The sequence below is a fragment of the Tubulanus polymorphus genome, chromosome 11 (genome assembly GCF_964204645.1).
Source record: "Tubulanus polymorphus chromosome 11, tnTubPoly1.2, whole genome shotgun sequence".
Lineage (NCBI taxonomy): Eukaryota > Metazoa > Nemertea > Palaeonemertea > Tubulaniformes > Tubulanidae > Tubulanus > Tubulanus polymorphus.
This window is the reverse complement of record NC_134035.1, coordinates 3077139-3093855: the sequence shown is the minus strand read 5'-3', so window position 1 is coordinate 3093855 and position 16717 is coordinate 3077139. Positions and strand designations below refer to the sequence as shown.

Genomic DNA, 16717 nt, shown 5'->3' with positions numbered 1-16717 from the left:
GCGTCGAGAGTTTTTTCGTCAACAGCGTCGATCCGGTCTACTCGAAAATGGGCGAGAGAATGCGCGAACGAAAACACCTCGTCAAATCGATCGACGAAGGAATTAATCTGGTAATGAATTCCACCGAGGACGAGCCGTTTGCGCTGATCGAACGGTCACAAGCTCTCCGAGCCCACAGAGGTATATGTGATATCTATATTTATCTTTCATCCAATACACCCGGAACGTAGAAATCATTGGTCCCGGCTTTCGGGTGATAACTGGAATCTGGACAACTTAGGGATGTGAGAAGTCTAGATAAAAATCGGAGAATTTGATAAATTTGGGCAAAATTGGGCAAAATGATTTGCCCTTGACCACACGTTTCTTTATCAATACGTGATTCATAAAGAATATATAAACTGTAACATTTTTAAAATTTTTTCATTCACTTGCCGCAGATTTACTCGGGGAATTTTGTGTTATTACAATGAGGACTCAGGGAATTTGTAAATGGCGGAAAGTGACGTTGTTTTTATTGTACTTCCAGCAAAAATGGGGCTGTGTCATCTACATATCATGAAAGCGCAGGTTTCAGTTCAGGAAATCGGTATCGCTTACGGGAAGAGTTTCGCTCTGCACGAGCCGTTCACTCGGGTTCTCAATAAGATAATCTCGTCCGGTGAAATGAACGACATTCTCAACTAGTAAGTTTCCTCCTCGGGGGACCGCGTGACTGGAGCCTGATGAGTTTGTAAAATGAAATCCAACCAGAAAAAATGGAATATAGAGTTCGAAATTATTTCCTATTGCAAGGTGGCCTGGAAAAGTCTGCAAATCAGAAAATAACAGAAAAAAATGTAGATGTAAAAATTTGTAAATGGGGAAATTGGCCACCCTGAAAGTAACCATCAACCCCCGATAAATCTATCATCATACCACGATGATAACTGTATTGCATCATTTCAGCTGGACAGTGGCTAAGGACCCCTGCTTGACGGTGCCTTCCTCCGGTAAACCGCAACAAATCTCCTATCTACACTTCAGCGGACCGTTGGTCATGATCGCGGCGTCGATACCGTTATCCATGATATTCATAGGCGTTAAACTGTTTCATTACAAACGTTGCGGACTGGACAAACGATACACGGGCGCAACGGAGACGTCGCCCGCCGTCCGGCCGGTCGGTTGCATAGGTTAAGTAATGACTGAAACATGCGCTGACTATAAACCACTGAGTGAGAATGTCGGACTATCTTTTTCTACGTGCGGGATTTAATCTTTTCCTTACACGGGCGCCATAGTGTTTCATCAAAGTATAACCTTCGATTGGAGTCTGATGTATTTTGACTGACCTTTTATATATAGATATATAGTTTATTTCCACAAGAACTTGTGACAAATTTTATATATTTATAAAGGATGATTCAATGTCAGTGGTATAGGTGCTCATTTAAAGCAAGGTTGCTTATCGGGTATGGGACGCCTATCCCACACACGCATTCAGAATATACTGAACAGGCATGCATTTACGCATTCAAATTTACAAAATTACGAAATGCTCATCAAAATGTACTCATAACTCGATTTCGATCGATTCGAATTAGATCAACCTATCCTAATGTATATAAACGTAAATATGTATATTATGAACTAATAAATTCCCACCGGGATAGTGAGAATTTGATAACCGGATTATAGGGACTGCATCCTGAAGGACGCTCCGCACAAACAAACAGATACGTTATCGAGGATTTCGAGTCATCTGCGTTCGCGTTCACGCGATTAGGTTCGCTAATCAAGTTGCTGATGATCAGTATTATAAAGAATGTACGAGTAAATAAGATCATCGACTCCTATTTGTCAGATGACGACTTGTTGTCAAGAGGACGCGATGATTGCTGCAATACTTATAGTCGTAGCCGCTCTTTCCCAATTCGCCGATGCCCAGAATGGTAAGTTTCGAGTATTCTTGGTAAAGTTATCATCGAACTTTCTTCTCACAGTTCATTCATATTCGCGCTGTGAATTGGAACCAAAACATTCGGCGTTACGTTTGAAAAATATGCGGATATCAAATCTTTTATTTTAGAAATTGAAATAGTATTTTGTGGTCTTTCCATCCACTTAAATTCATCTCTTATTTTACGTAGATCAATACGTTTATTACTGATATTATGCAAAGAAAATTATTCATTATCGACATCAGATAACGAAACTGATTTCAGCGAGAATTTTGAATGATTTTCCCGTCATTTACGATATCCTGTTTTTCTTATGCCTTATTTCGTTTTTCAGAACGCGTTTACTACAATATCGCGCACATGACGAACACGGTCCCGGCCGTAAAATGGGCGATCAGTCAGGGCGCCAACGCCATCGAAGTCGATATCAATTTTAGAGATTCGACGCCCGTTCGTTTCACGCATCCGTTTCCGTGCGACTGTATCTGTTCGGCTAAAGGTACTGTTTGTCAGCACGCGCCGTGCGGTTCAGGACAGGACGCCGCGGAGTTGCTACAGTACGTCGCCAAAACAGATTTAGCATTGGTCGTCATCGACAGCAAGATAAACCCGTTGTCCATGGACTACGGCGCGAGACGCGACGCCGGCTACAACATCGTCAGGTTGATCGAAAAACACCTATTCGGTCAAGGTTACGGAGGTCAGGTGATTATCGGAGTTCCGTCGATACGCGCGGCGAACTACTTGGAAGCGGCGATCGACGAGCTGAAAAACGGGACCGAATCGCGGTGGATGTCGAAGTATTATTTCACAATTGACGGCGAGATGAATAATATCGGGGGCGCGGTAGAAAGATTACAACAACTGAATACCATGAACATCGTCTACGGAACCGGTATATCTGCTTGCGCCGTCGATAATCTGTGGACGTCGACAGTCAACGCGGTCGTTTCTAAGACGGCTAGTAAAGAGATAGGTATGGCTTACATCTGGACAATTGACTCCATGAAAACGATGCAGAAATACGTTCAATCGTTTGGCGGAATCATGACGAATCGACCGGCAGTGGCCGCGCGCGTCATCGCTGATGCCGGACTGAAATTGGCGAACCAAAGCGATAGCATACCTTCGTCTGTGGTTCCACGGCCGTTTAATCGACATACCTGCGACTGCGACTATCGCTGGGGTGGCTGCGCGATCAGTCGCCAGGCTCCTCCGAAGATGGCGTGTAAATGCGTGTATCGCGGCGCGTGGACTTGTCGCGGATACCTTACACACTGCCAAGACCCGAATTCCGTATTCTGTAGATTGCCCGATAAGGGTATCCGCTCCTGTCTTCAAGGCGGTGGAGACTGCGACGGTTATTCCGTCGGGCTGTAGAAAAGTTCATACAGAATAAAAGAATGATTAAGTAAATTGTAGTTTGGGTATTTTCATTAATTTCCCCAAGAAAAACGTACTATAAATCTGGACGCTCCAGGATAGAGATAGCAGGGATGTCAAGATATGGGTCGCTAAAACCCGTAAATATTGACACTCGCACACAATTTCTTCCAACTCAACCTCTCGGTGCCGGAGTCAACCTTTTTGACATCGAAGTGCCATATGAAAAATGTGAAAAGTCCTACAAACGTTGCCTCTAGATTCGCCCCTGTTTTGACGAGTTGATGTTGATTTGTCGAATCAATGGAAATGCATAATAAGCAAATAGATTCCAAAGATAATGAGTATTTGATTACAAATGACAGCTTCTCGATTTGCAGCCGCTCATGTCCTCGATAGACGTTCAAGTAAACAAGTAAATACATACCTAAACATCGAACTATGTGTTATCGATATTGAATAAATTTGATTTCGAGTCATCTGCATTTGCTTTCACGCGATTAAAATTCACTTATCAAATTTCCGATCATCAGAAATCGACCATATGTTTAAGCGTCATAAATATTGAGAACTTTAGCGAAGTCGGCCATTGACTTCTGTCGATGTCGAAGGGGTCAGACGTTTGACAAGTAAACGCGAAGATGATTGCCGTCGTTCAGGTTTTACTCGCAGTAGCGGCTTTATCCCTAGCCGTCGATCCTGCAAAAGGTAGGTTCTGAGACCTTTTTAGATAATGTTTAATATCATATTCCTAAACAACGAGTTTTCATCAAGCTTATATGAAATTGACCTTATTTGCACAGATTAGAGCCCAGGATATTCCGCCTTATATAAAACGAGAACACTAATTTGAAAGTTTATTGACGTTCTGGAAAATAACACATAATTACGAAAGATTATTTACAAAAAAGGCCTTCTAACAAGTTTTTAATTTCAAAAATTTGAGATAATTTCCACGTCTCTTACGTATAAAAAGAATGACATGGCGTGTCTAAAGTTCTTTGAAAATATCGTTTTCTATCTTTTGTTTCGTTTTTCAGAACGCGTTTACTACAATATCGCTCACATGACGAACACGGTCCCGGCCGTAAAATGGGCGATCAGTCAGGGCGCCAACGCCATCGAAGTCGACATCAATTTCAAAGGATCGACTCCCACTCGTTTCACGCATCCGTTTCCGTGCGACTGTATCTGTTCGACTAAAGGTACTGTTTGTCAGCACGCGCCGTGCGGTTCAGGACAGGACGCCGCGGAGTTGCTACAGTACGTCGCCAAAACAGATTTAGCATTGGTCGTCATCGACAGCAAGATAAACCCGTTGTCCATGGACTACGGCGCGAGACGCGACGCCGGCTACAACATCGTCAGGTTGGTCGAAAAACACCTATTCGGTCAAGGTTACGGAGGTCAGGTGATTATCGGAGTTCCATCGATACGCGCGGCGAACTACTTGGAAGCGGCGATCGACGAGCTGAAAAACGGGACCGAATCGCGGTGGATGTCGAAGTATTATTTCACCATTGACGGCGAGATGAATAATATCGGGGGCGCGGTAGGAAGGTTACAGCAACTGGATACGAGGAACATCGTTTTCGGAACCGGGATATCTGCTTGCTTGGTAGATAATCTGTCGACGTCGACAGTCAACGCTGTCGTTACTAAAACATCTTACAAGGAGATTGGTATGGCTTACATCTGGACAATAGACTCGTCCAGTACGATGAGAAAATACGTTCAATCGTTTGGCGGAATCATGACGAATCGACCGGCAGTGGCCGCGCATGTCATCAAAGAAGCTGGACTGAAGCTGGCTTCGCAAAACGATAGCATACCATCAGCCGTGGCTCTCCAACCAACTCCTAGACATACATGCGACTGCGACTATCACCGGGGTGGATGCGCGATCAGTCGCCAGGCTCCTCCGAACATGGCGTGTAAATGCGTGTATCGCGGCGCGTGGACTTGTCGCGGACACACTACGCACTGCAAAGACCCGAATTCCCCGTTCTGCAAGACGCCCAGCAAGACCATATATTCCTGTATTCAAGGCGGAGGAGACTGTGACGGTTACTCGCGTTACGCTTGCGATTGCGACTACAGGAACGGCGGCTGCGTGATCAGCAAACCTCCTCACAGCACTATGGCGTGCAAGTGCTATAAGAAAGGACCGAGGACGTGCAAAGGAAGCGTAACGACGTGTAAGGATCGGTCGTCCCGCTTCTGCCAACAGCCCGATAAGTACAGGGAGACGTGTTTACAAGGAGGTGGTAATTGCGCGGGCTATGGAAAAGCGAAAACTGGATTTTGGTTCGGTCGTTAATTCATCGATCATTGTAGATTTGGTTGCTTTCGTTCGCAATGAATAAAATATCATCGACCATCATCTACTGTTCTTTAAATTTTTTCCAGACACTCAGTGTGTACAATTTTGGTTGTAGCATGGACTCTAAATCGTTTTACATTGCATTGTTGTAGTACCTGCGGGTGCATGGTACTTACAGGGTATAGAAAAGCTCAGTCGCCAGGCTCCTCCGAACATGGCGTGTCAATGTGTGTATCGCGGCGCGTGGACTTGCCGCGGATACCTTGCACACTGCCAAGACCCGAATTCCGTATCCTGTAGATTGCCCGATAAGGGTATCCGGTCCTGTCTTCATGGCGGTGGAGACTGCGACGGTTATTCCGTCGGGTTGTAGAAACGTTCATATAGAATAAAAGAATGATAAAGTAAATCGTAGTTTGGGCATTTTCACTAATTTCCTCAAGAATAACGTTTTACAATTTAAATCGGGACGCTCGGGATATGGATAGCAGGGATGTCCGGATAGGGGTCGTCAAAAACCGCAAATCTTAACACTCGCACACAAGTTCTTCCAAAGCCCCTCAGCGAAGGAGTCAGCCTTTTGGACATCGAAGTGCCATTTTAGAAATGTGAAAAGTCCTACAAACGTTGCCTCTGGATCCGCCCCTGTTTTGACGAGTTAATGTTGATGCGTCGAATTAACGGACATGACTTATAATTAAGCAAATAGATTCCAAAGAATATTTTTTTTTAGGCCGGAATATGTTGTAAACTGTGCATTCATTACGTAAAATCTAGTGTAAATAAGAATTTACAGGTCCAATGTTAATAAATCCTTCACTTAATTTTCCTCATATTTCCTTCTGGCATCTTTACCTCTGACATTTTTACCTATGGTGAGATTTTTCCTCTGGCATTTTTACTTCTGGCATTATTACCGCCTACCGTTCAGAAAGCTATCATAGAGCAGAACACCCTTTTTACAGTGTATGTAAACAAGGAAACATATGTTATCGAGATTGAAAAAAATTTGATCTGCATTTGCTCTCACGCGATTAGTTCACTTATCAAATTTCCGAAATCGACCATATGTTTAAGCATCATAGATATTGAGAACTTAAGCAAAGTCTGCCATTGATTTCCGTTAATGGCGAAGGGGTCAGACGTTTGACAAGTAAACACGAAGATGATTGCCGCTGTTCAGGTTTTACTCGCAGTAGCGGCTTTATCCCTAGCCGTCGATGCTGCAAACGGTAGGTTCTGAGACCTTGTTTGATAGTGTTAAGTATCGTATTTCTAAACAGGTTTTCATCAAGCTTTTTCGAAATTGACCTTATTTGCGCCTTGAAAAATAACACATATATCGCTCAATATTATCGACAATTACATAAAAATAGATAGTATAATAAAAGAATCAGTGAAGTTATTTTGAGTTTGAAAATATCGAAACTTTGATTGGATCGAATTAAGTGGCAGCCAATCGAGCCCAAATGTTGATGACGTAGTGCACGTCCATTCGTACATAAACCTTACTTAAATCCATGATAGAAAGGCATGGAAATCTATCAAACAGAAAATAAGTCGTGACATTTTTCAATTACCTGAAGAACGCCAAAATCCACAATTGTAATTGATATTTTGAAACGCAAATACCGATGACGTAGTGCACATCGACTCCTCGCACTGAATAACGCAGTTATCAATGCATGAAAATATTGCATTAAACAAATTGTTCGGTTCCGTTGCCTTAAACAACTGTATGATAGTTACATTCATTGTCACCTTTCACATTTTCCCTTATAGCCTGGGCTCCATTGATTTCTAAATCAAATCATGATAGAATAACTTAGTAACAGAAAAAAGCACTTAAAATTATAGATATATTATGTTATAACTGCAATGTAAATACAGATTATTATTATTGTTAAAATATTGTTTGCGACTGTTTTTAGACTAAAAGATTTTTTACAAAACATGACTTTCTAACAAGTCTTTGATTTCAAACATTTGGGATAGTTTTCTCGTCTTTTACGATAAACATGTTTAATGAACGACAATTTTAACACATCGTTTTCTGCTCCGTTTCGTTTTTCAGAACGCGTTTACTACAATATCGCTCACTCGACGAACACGGTCCCGGCCGTAAAATGGGCGATCAGTCAGGGCGCCAACGCCATCGAAGTCGATATCATTTTCAAAGGATCGACTCCCACTCGTTTCACGCATCCGTTTCCGTGCGACTGTATCTGTTCGACTAAAGGTACTGTTTGTCAGCACGCGCCGTGCGGTTCAGGACAGGACGCCGCGGAATTGCTACAGTACGTCGCCAAAACAGATTTAGCATTGGTCGTCATCGACAGCAAGATAAACCCGTTGTCCATGGACTACGGCCTGAGACGCGACGCCGGCTACAACATCGTCAGCTTGGTCGAAAAACACCTATTCGGTCAAGGTTACCGAGGTCAGGTGATTATCGGAGTTCCGTCGATACGCGCGGCGAACTACTTGGAAGCGGCGATCGACGAGCTGAAAAAAAGGACCGAATCGCGGTGGATGTCGAAGTATTATTTCACCATTGACGGCGAAAAGAATAATATCGGGGGCGCGGTAGGAAGGTTACAGCAACTGGATACGAGGAACATCGTTTTCGGAACCGGGATATCTGCTTGCTTGTTAGATAATCTGTCGACGTCGACAGTCAACGCGGTCGTTTCTAAAACATCTTACAAGGAGATTGGTATGGCCTACATCTGGACAATAGACTCGTCCAGTACGATGAGAAAATACGTTCAATCGTTTGGTGGAATCATGACGAATCGACCGGCAGTGGCCGCGCATGTCATCAAAGAAGCTGGACTGAAGCTGGCTACGCAAAAAGATAGCATACCATCAGCCGTGGCTCTACGACCAACCCCTACACATACCTGTGACTGCGACTATCACTGGGGTGGCTGCGCGATCAGTCGCCAGGCTCCTCCGAACATGGCGTGTAAATGCGTGTATCGCGGCTTGTGGAGTTGCCGCGGACACCTTGCGCACTGCACAGACCCGAATTCCCCGTTCTGCAAGACGCCCAGCAAGACCATATATTCCTGTATTCAAGGCGGAGGAGACTGTGACGGTTACTCGCGTCACGCGTGCGATTGCGACTACAGGAACGGCGGCTGCGTGATCAGCAAACCTCCTCACAGCACTATGGCGTGCAAGTGCTTTAAAAAAGGATTGTGGACGTGCAAAGGAAGCGTAACGACGTGTAAGGATCGGTCGTCCCGCTTCTGCCAACAGCCCGATAAGTACAGGGAGACGTGTATACAAGGAGGTGGTAATTGCGCGGGCTACGGAAAAGCGAAAACTGGATTATGGTTCGGTCGTTAATTCATCGATCATTGTAGATTGCTTTCGTTTGCAATAAATAGAATATCATCGACCATCATCTACTGTTCTTTTAATTTTTTCCAGACACTCAGTGTGTACAAGTTTGTTTGTAACATGGACTCTAAACCGTTTAACAGTGCATTGTTGTGCATGCGGGTGCTTGGTACTTGCAGGGTATAGAAAAGCTCAAGGGCCAGGCTCCAATCACATAGTTTTTGGTTGTTCACTCATTTACTCACAAAATATATTTGTTTTTTAAACTTATTATTACCGTATAATATTGTGTTGGCATTATCTTATAACTGTATTTGATGATTATCTTTAGACTTAAGTGGAACCTCGTTACAAGGAACTTCAGCAGACCAGGGCCTTATTCACTAACGTCACGCCAGTTTGCGCGGATGATTTGCGTTGCGAGACCATTTGCGATGAAAATTGCGTTGCTTTGGCGTTGGTGAATAAGGTCCCAGAGTCTTGTTTAAAATTCGTGCAATAATCACATCGCTTAAGTCCTATGAATACCTGATAGAGCACCGAAACGAATTCAAACGCAAGGAGGATTTGGTTTCATGACCAGAGCTTTAAAGATAGAATTTAAGTCGAAATATGCACTTGAAAAAATAGATAACTCGTAATAAAGTTATTGATTTGGCTTAAGCCCTAAAGTTAGATTTATGTCTTATTATATAACTAGAAAATTGTTGTTTTTAGTTTTTAGAAACATATCAAGATATCTATAGATTTGCTTTGTCGTATTCATTAGTGCGTCAGAAAAAAAGTAAGATTCATATGACACTTATGTTGTGCCTTTTAAATCTAAAACGTTTTGAGGAAGCAATTAAGAACTCTCGCTTGAGAGATTGAGATCTATGAGATCTATGAGATTATGAGATTATGAACAGCTTAACAATTATGGTGAAAGCTGAATGATTAAATTAGAATCTTAACGCACAATGACCGCCCGCATGTACACAATTACATGACGTCATGTCGGGCCTGGAATGTGTTTTTAATATTGCGAAACGCTGCTCATACAGCTCACCGGACCTTCTGGGAAAGTGCGCATAATTGCAAGAAAGACTCGCCAGGTAAGTTGGTATATAAGATATTGAAAGAAATAATTTTAGAATATCATAATTTCATTAAATCATAACGTAAAATATCATGATATTAGATAATATTATGATATAAAATATTGTAATTATAATATCATTATGATTTAAAAACACGCTGAATTGAATGGTATTATGGTATTAGATATTGTTCTTATGATATCATTGAAATTTCAATTAAATCGCCATAATGTCTTCAGAAATAATTCTAGAGAAGATAATTAGGAGTATACTCCTTATATCTACTCCCTCTTATAAAAGGTCTCACGGTAATGTCCTTTTTTAAAGAGCGCGTACGCAATTTTCTTTTTCAAAATTTAGTGGCGTTTAACAGGGTGGCCTATTAAGGCATTATTTTTTGTAGCCGATTCGCGCGAAGAAAAAAATCAATTAACGTGAAAACGATGGATAGTTTTACGTGGCGTAAATTCAACGTTACGTCAATAAAATTACGCGTAAAACTCGATGAAAAAAATGTCTAGGATTTGAAATTGTTTTCCTCATAAATCAGCTACACAAAAAAAATGATGCGCGATTCCCCAATCAACGACCGTAGATAATTAGGCAGGTTTCGATTGAACTCATTCCAGTCCAGGAATAGCAATTGCGGATTACAAACTCTCTACCGGCCGCTTCTATCAGGTTTACAGATAAGGCCGTTCCGGAATAGGCTCTGACCGAAATGAACGCGCCAGAAGAGAATTTCGGAATCAGTATCGACAAATCGAAACCTGCCTAACGTTTAAGGTCGGTTTATAGCGCTTAATTTGAATGTCTCAATTCTAAAGATTGTTTTGGCGCTTTTCACACGGCGACGTCACGCGCTTACGCGTCAAGTGGAATGGTTATCACAAATCCTCAGTAATCTCTTTCTATTGTCAGATTGATCGTCGCAATTTCTACCGTTAACCAGCACGAAATACACTAGGATAGATTTACTAGAAAAACGCCAGCTGTTTATATATCCGCAGATACCCCCTATTACACCGGGACCTGTTCCAAGATGGCTTCGAACGCGTCGACCACTTTAGCTCCTAATCCAGCAGTTTCCGTAAACATCGCCGATATCGTTGAAAACATCGACGTATTCTTCGTTCTGACGATGGCGATGGTGATATTTTGTAAGTAGCGCTGTATGAATAGTAACCATTGATGAAACACTCTGTCACCGAATCCCACACTGAGAGTAATAAAAAAGAGCCGAAATGATTCATTGAGTCGATATCTATTCGAGTGGGTCTACTTACCTGGAAATCAGGGAAAAACCAGGGAATTTTCTTTTCGTTGAAAAATCAGGGAATTTTTGTAAAACAGATAAAAATCAGGGAAAAATCCAGGGGAATTTGGTTTCGTTAAAAAAATCAGGGAAAATCAGGGAATTTTTGTAAAACAGCTAAAAATCAGGGAAAAGCTAAGATAATTTGTTGACATTGCTCGATCGCGTGTAAAATCAAACAGTTTCTATATATTATGTTGTTTTCTTCAATTCTATTTACATGTACAGTTATGCAATGCGGTTTCGCGTTCCTCGAAGCTGGATCAGTTCGCAGTAAAAATACGACTAACATTTTGATGAAGAATTTCCTCGACGCTTGTGAGTTGAATTTCACCTTTATCCGTTCAAAACCGATTGTATCATATCAGTAATTATTATCATATCATTATTCCAAGGAGCCGCCTTTACGACTCTAGGGCTCCTTTTGTCAAGTTTGAAAAAAAAATTTACAATCTTGTTCAAAATTTGATGACACGAATATCTGGATCTAGTTATGGCAGTCGCGAGCTCAAAATTTCACTGAATAATCATAAACGTAAAATATATAGCCTAAAATCTAAGCCTAAATTTTGATTCGTAGTCCTCATTGGAAATAATATGAATATAACCTGCTGGACGAATTCGTTTTAGTATCCATGAACCTATAGCAATAAAATTAAACCAGTATTTTTGCAAAACTGAACCCAGAATCAAATGAACTCGGCCTACTAGGCCTACTTTGCGTTATATTTTGAAAGCCTGATGACTCGGGTTTGCGCATTAGTCTTCTCTTTTTACTTCTTCACTTTTTTCTTTCTGGCGGACCTGTTTGATATCAACAATTTCCTAGTTTCCACATACCCTTCCGAGTGTTACTCACTGTATTTCATATTTTGCATTTATGTACGCATAAGCTGTAAATTATATATTTGAAAATAAACTATTCAATTCACTTATGTTTCAGTCGTAAGCGGTATAGCGTACTGGTCGGTCGGCTATCCGTTCGCGTTCGGTAAAGGCAACGTGTTCATCGGACACCGATACTTCTTCAGCGAGAGTCTACCACCGTCGCAGTACCACTTGTGGTTCTTCCACTTCGTGTTCGCCGCCACGGCCGCCACGATCGTGTCCGGGGCAATGGCCGAACGGTGTGAATTCATTGCTTATCTTGTTTACAGCTTCGTTATTACAGGTCAGTAATCAGTAATTTAGAGCGATATAATTAGATACCTGGGGTGGGGTCAGTAAATGGTCCGCGGCCGACACGATCGTGTCCGGGGCAATGGCCGAACTGTGGGAACACATCGCATATCTTGTTTACAGCTTTGTTCTTACAGGCCACTAATCAGTAATTCAAAGTGATATAATTAGATACCTGGGGCGGGGTCAGTAAACTGTCCTAAGGACACTGTTTCGACGAAAACTTAATCAGAACTTGCGAACAATGTGCAACTCAATACAATGCGTACAAATTGTCTTTTGATCTGTTCCCGCTAACTAGTATACACGCCCACCGGTTGCGTCACGCTGGCACCCTCAGAATAACGACATAAAGGAAAAGAAAATTGAAAACAGAAATTCAAAACTTTACGGCAATAAATACAAATGGACAAATATGATAATAGGATTTATTGTTTAAAGAAATATTTCTGTAATTATATAGCAATCTGCAGGGTTACCACATTGCCTAAGGCTTTACATAGTTGGTCTTATTGTTGGTCACTATTTCACTGATTCTTTGATTAAGACTTGTAACAATGTTCCCCTCACCCCGGGTACCAATACTTATAATCAATTAGAAGTGTTTACCATATTTATATAACGAATATAGTATGGATTGTATACAAGATTAAACACAATTTCTAAACAATATTTTGTAAATTTGCAGGGATAGTTTATCCCATTGTGACCCATTGGACGTGGTCCAGTGAAGGATGGCTGAGTCAAGGAAACGGAGTTGATTCCAGTTACCAGGTAAACACGCGTCTCTATTGTGAAGAATCGGCTATGATAATGATCACTCAACTTTTTCCACTTGTAAACAAGATTATGATGTCAAAGTTTAATATAGCCGGACACCGGACAGTTGGCTAGACTTCAAAGATGTCCGGTGCCGTTCTGGGCTGTTGGTTGATCCTGTATATCTCCTCTTTTTATTCGTTTTTAAAGGATTTTGCTGGCAGCGGTGTGGTTCACCTTCTCGGAGGCACTGCCGCACTGGTCGGGGCGGCGATACTGAAACCTCGTTTGGGACGTTTCGACGAAACGACCAGTAAACCGAATACGATACCAGGACACTCTGTTCCGGTACGTTGTGTCTTTCATCCACGCGCTATACGTCTGTATTCAGAAAGTTCTAAATTTCATCATCAGATCTTCGGCGAGGAGTCATAATTTGACGTTGATGATGAGCCTTAGATGATGGGCCTTAAAATTTTTTTGTTGCAAAAGTTAAGATAGTTGCCTAGCTAGTTACAATATTCTGGTTTTTACTAAAAATTCGGATAAGCTTTCTACCCGTGGCCTATTGTTTATATGATAGTAATTTTGCTATCAAAAGTTTTTCTGAGAAAACTAGCCAAAAGTTCAGGATATCCACCCGCATAGATCCAGTTACAATCTTTTCGCTTTCATTGTAAAATTTTGGTCCGTTCCAATATAGAACGCACCTAGCGTTCCGTTCCATTTTAGAACCGACAACTTCCGATTCACTGAAGTTCGCCCGTTGTGACGACTATATGTTCCACCGTAATCAATTTTCTCTACCATCTATTACAGCTCGGCGCTTTGGGAGGATTCATTTTGGTGTTTGGTTTTTTCGCGTTTAACGGCGGATCGCAGGCCAGTATCTCTCAGCCCGGTGACGGCGCCGCGATCGCCGAGGCCATTATGAACACGGTGCTCGCCGGAAGCTTTGCCGCCTTTTCGGCGCTCATTGCCTTCAAAGTCGGGTTCTGTTGCACGGTAAGTAGTCATATCCTAGAACGATAAATCGATTTGTTTGAAGTATTTATTCTTATGCAAAATCGAATATGAAGTCTAAGAATTCAAAGATTGTCAAGTTTATGGAGCCGCCACCCGAGGCTGTTGGAAGAGTGGTGTTCTCTGTTATAAACTATATTGAATTAAGCTTTTGAATTTTTGAATTCTTGGCATCAGTGTAAATTCACCTAACCAAACTTTCACTGATCACTTCTTTATCTTAGAAATGTAAATTCATTTTGCAGTATAAATGCAAACCGCAAGGTATGCTCAGACGACCGTGGAGTCTGCTCCGTACAATAAATGCCGCCTTAACCGGAATGGTACGTCTAATTAGTCTGATCCGATTCTTCAATTATGATCTAATAAGGAATTTGAAATAACCCAAACTCCTAATATTTTTCCAGGTAGCTATATGCGCCGGGTGTAATGTCTTGTACCCGTGGGGCGCGGCAGTCGTCGGAGCCGTCGCCGGACTTCTCTATCTGGGAGCTTCCTACGTGGTGCTTTACCTGAAGATAGACGATCCACTGGACGCGGTAGCCGTGCACGGGGTCGGCGGGTTTTGGGGACTGGTGGCACAGCCGTTACTAAAAATGGAAACCGGAATCGTTTTCCTCGGAACGCGAAAGTCGTTTCTAGTAAGTAATTAACGAAAGACTGAAATACCGATGCATTATGAACATCAACCAAAAATAACTAGTATTTTAAAACGAAACACAAGCAACCCATGAGTTAAAAAATGTTTTTATTGGTTTGCAAAGATGATCTGTCTGATGTTAGATGCTCTGTCCCCTAATGTATATTGAAAATGTTGTAAAATAGTATAAAATAGTACAAAAATATTGTCTCTTTGATGATGTCATAGATTCAAAGTTGAGTAAGTCTCGTGTGAAAGTTTACTTGAAATACAAAAAACTTTACTGAAATGTAATAGGATGATGTAGATATTTTTTGTCAGTCGTTTTAGAACGCAGTGGAAAGTGGTATATAAAGATTATTCTATGATTATTATTATCATCATTATTGATTATCATATTTTCTCAGGATCTTGCGTGGAATATGATCGGAGCTGTTGCTATCATAGCCTGGACGGCCGTTATTTGTGTCGTCATGTTCCTTATACTGCGGGTAACGGGCGTCTTACGCGTCAGCAAAGAATACGAAATCAAAGGTATGCATCTGAAAAAAGATCGCTGGAAGCATTAACTTAGGATTAACTTGCTTGTACAGGAAAGGCTTAGATTAAAGAACAGTCAAACCTGATTTTGGTTCTTAAGTCAATCTAACAAGACTCGATTGAGCTTATTTTGGCTATACAACCGATCTAACAACTTACGAAAAGTGTAAGCTCGTTTTGGTCTACGAAAATTATTTTGTACAACTCAAAAGCCACAGAGATAATCCATGTGATTCCATGAGTACGAATTGGCCCCGAAGCAAAATAACTAAACGTTCCTAAAGAAGTAAAACATTTACTTCAAACTATGGAGCTTGGCATTTCATTTTTAAGGACGCATGTATCAAAATTATCTAACACCGTGATATGATAATGAATTCATTATGTTTTGTCATGTTTTATTCAGGAATGGACATTCCGAAACACGGTGAACCGGCGTATCCAAACGCGTCCTACGGAGATGGTTGGCCTAAAGAGAATTCCGAATCACAAAATGGCGAAAGCATTGCTTTTACAAGTATTTAATCAATGATTCCACCCCATCAAATATGATCTTAGACCTTATGTATATGAATCCGTATTTGGGAGAAAACTTAAGCTCTTGTAACAACGCATAGTAGCAAGGACTTACGCGAACCTACCAGTTTCTTTTTGGAGGGACTTTGCTATAAAAGAGCCAAAACTTTCACTCCCGGCAGGTGTGGTGGGAATCTCAATCATAAAAATAAAACGAAATTTACCAACCAAATAAACAACAGGGTCAATCCCTATTTTCTGGTTAAAAAAACTATAATTCATTATGTGCATTATGTTATGATTCATTATTTATTTTGTAGATAAAATTGGAATGCAGGAATGCATTGTTACGGAGCCCAAGGACGACGGGGTGGACAATGAAAACTTCAGAAGGGATTCGGAATCCGATGTCACTAAATTCTGATAACGAAGTATTCGCGATACGCGAATGATTTCGTGTAGGCTACGCCTTAATAAATGGTCGTCAATCGTAGCGAAAATTGATTCATTAATTTATTATCGTTTTGTTTTATTTGAGATACAAAAATTCGTTCATTAGCGTGAAATATATGTAGATAGTTGTAGTGTTATAGCTGGTACTTCTATAGAACCTTTATGTTTGCTGTTTCGATTAAAAGTGCGGCATTCGACCGCAAAGAAATCTAAAAA

At 41.4% G+C, this 16717-nt stretch overlaps 4 protein-coding genes across 5 annotated transcripts; all 4 read left to right on the top strand.

The window, feature by feature from the left end:
* The first annotated feature begins 46 nt into the window (after window positions 1–46).
* On the top strand, window positions 47–2369 carry LOC141913215 (uncharacterized). The gene is made up of 4 exons (XM_074804688.1): window positions 47–180; window positions 530–686; window positions 949–1934; window positions 2278–2369. Exons 1-3 carry the CDS (start codon window positions 48–50, stop codon window positions 1178–1180), a joined length of 522 nt encoding a protein of 173 aa, XP_074660789.1. The 5' UTR covers window position 47; the 3' UTR covers window positions 1181–1934; window positions 2278–2369.
* Window positions 1847–3323, top strand: LOC141912896 (dermonecrotic toxin LapSicTox-alphaII1-like). The gene is made up of 2 exons (XM_074804319.1): window positions 1847–1934; window positions 2278–3323. Exons 1-2 carry the CDS (start codon window positions 1847–1849, stop codon window positions 3321–3323), a joined length of 1134 nt encoding a protein of 377 aa, XP_074660420.1.
* Window positions 3324–6771: 3448 nt separating this feature from the next.
* On the top strand, window positions 6772–9048 carry LOC141913085 (dermonecrotic toxin LarSicTox-alphaVII1-like). The gene is made up of 2 exons (XM_074804528.1): window positions 6772–6881; window positions 7724–9048. Exons 1-2 carry the CDS (start codon window positions 6815–6817, stop codon window positions 9001–9003), a joined length of 1347 nt encoding a protein of 448 aa, XP_074660629.1. The 5' UTR covers window positions 6772–6814; the 3' UTR covers window positions 9004–9048.
* Window positions 9049–10808: 1760 nt separating this feature from the next.
* Window positions 10809–16653, top strand: LOC141912727 (putative ammonium transporter 1). Of its 2 annotated transcripts, XM_074804087.1 has the most exons (11): window positions 10809–11236; window positions 11620–11709; window positions 12335–12562; window positions 13259–13344; window positions 13540–13677; window positions 14149–14334; window positions 14598–14675; window positions 14760–14993; window positions 15400–15526; window positions 15939–16049; window positions 16369–16653. In XM_074804087.1, exons 1-11 carry the CDS (start codon window positions 11119–11121, stop codon window positions 16470–16472), a joined length of 1500 nt encoding a protein of 499 aa, XP_074660188.1. In that variant the 5' UTR covers window positions 10809–11118; the 3' UTR covers window positions 16473–16653. The 2 variants fall into 2 exon arrangements, with proteins under 2 accessions (XP_074660188.1, XP_074660189.1); XM_074804088.1 differs by lacking the exon at window positions 14149–14334.
* Window positions 16654–16717: the final 64 nt, after the last annotated feature.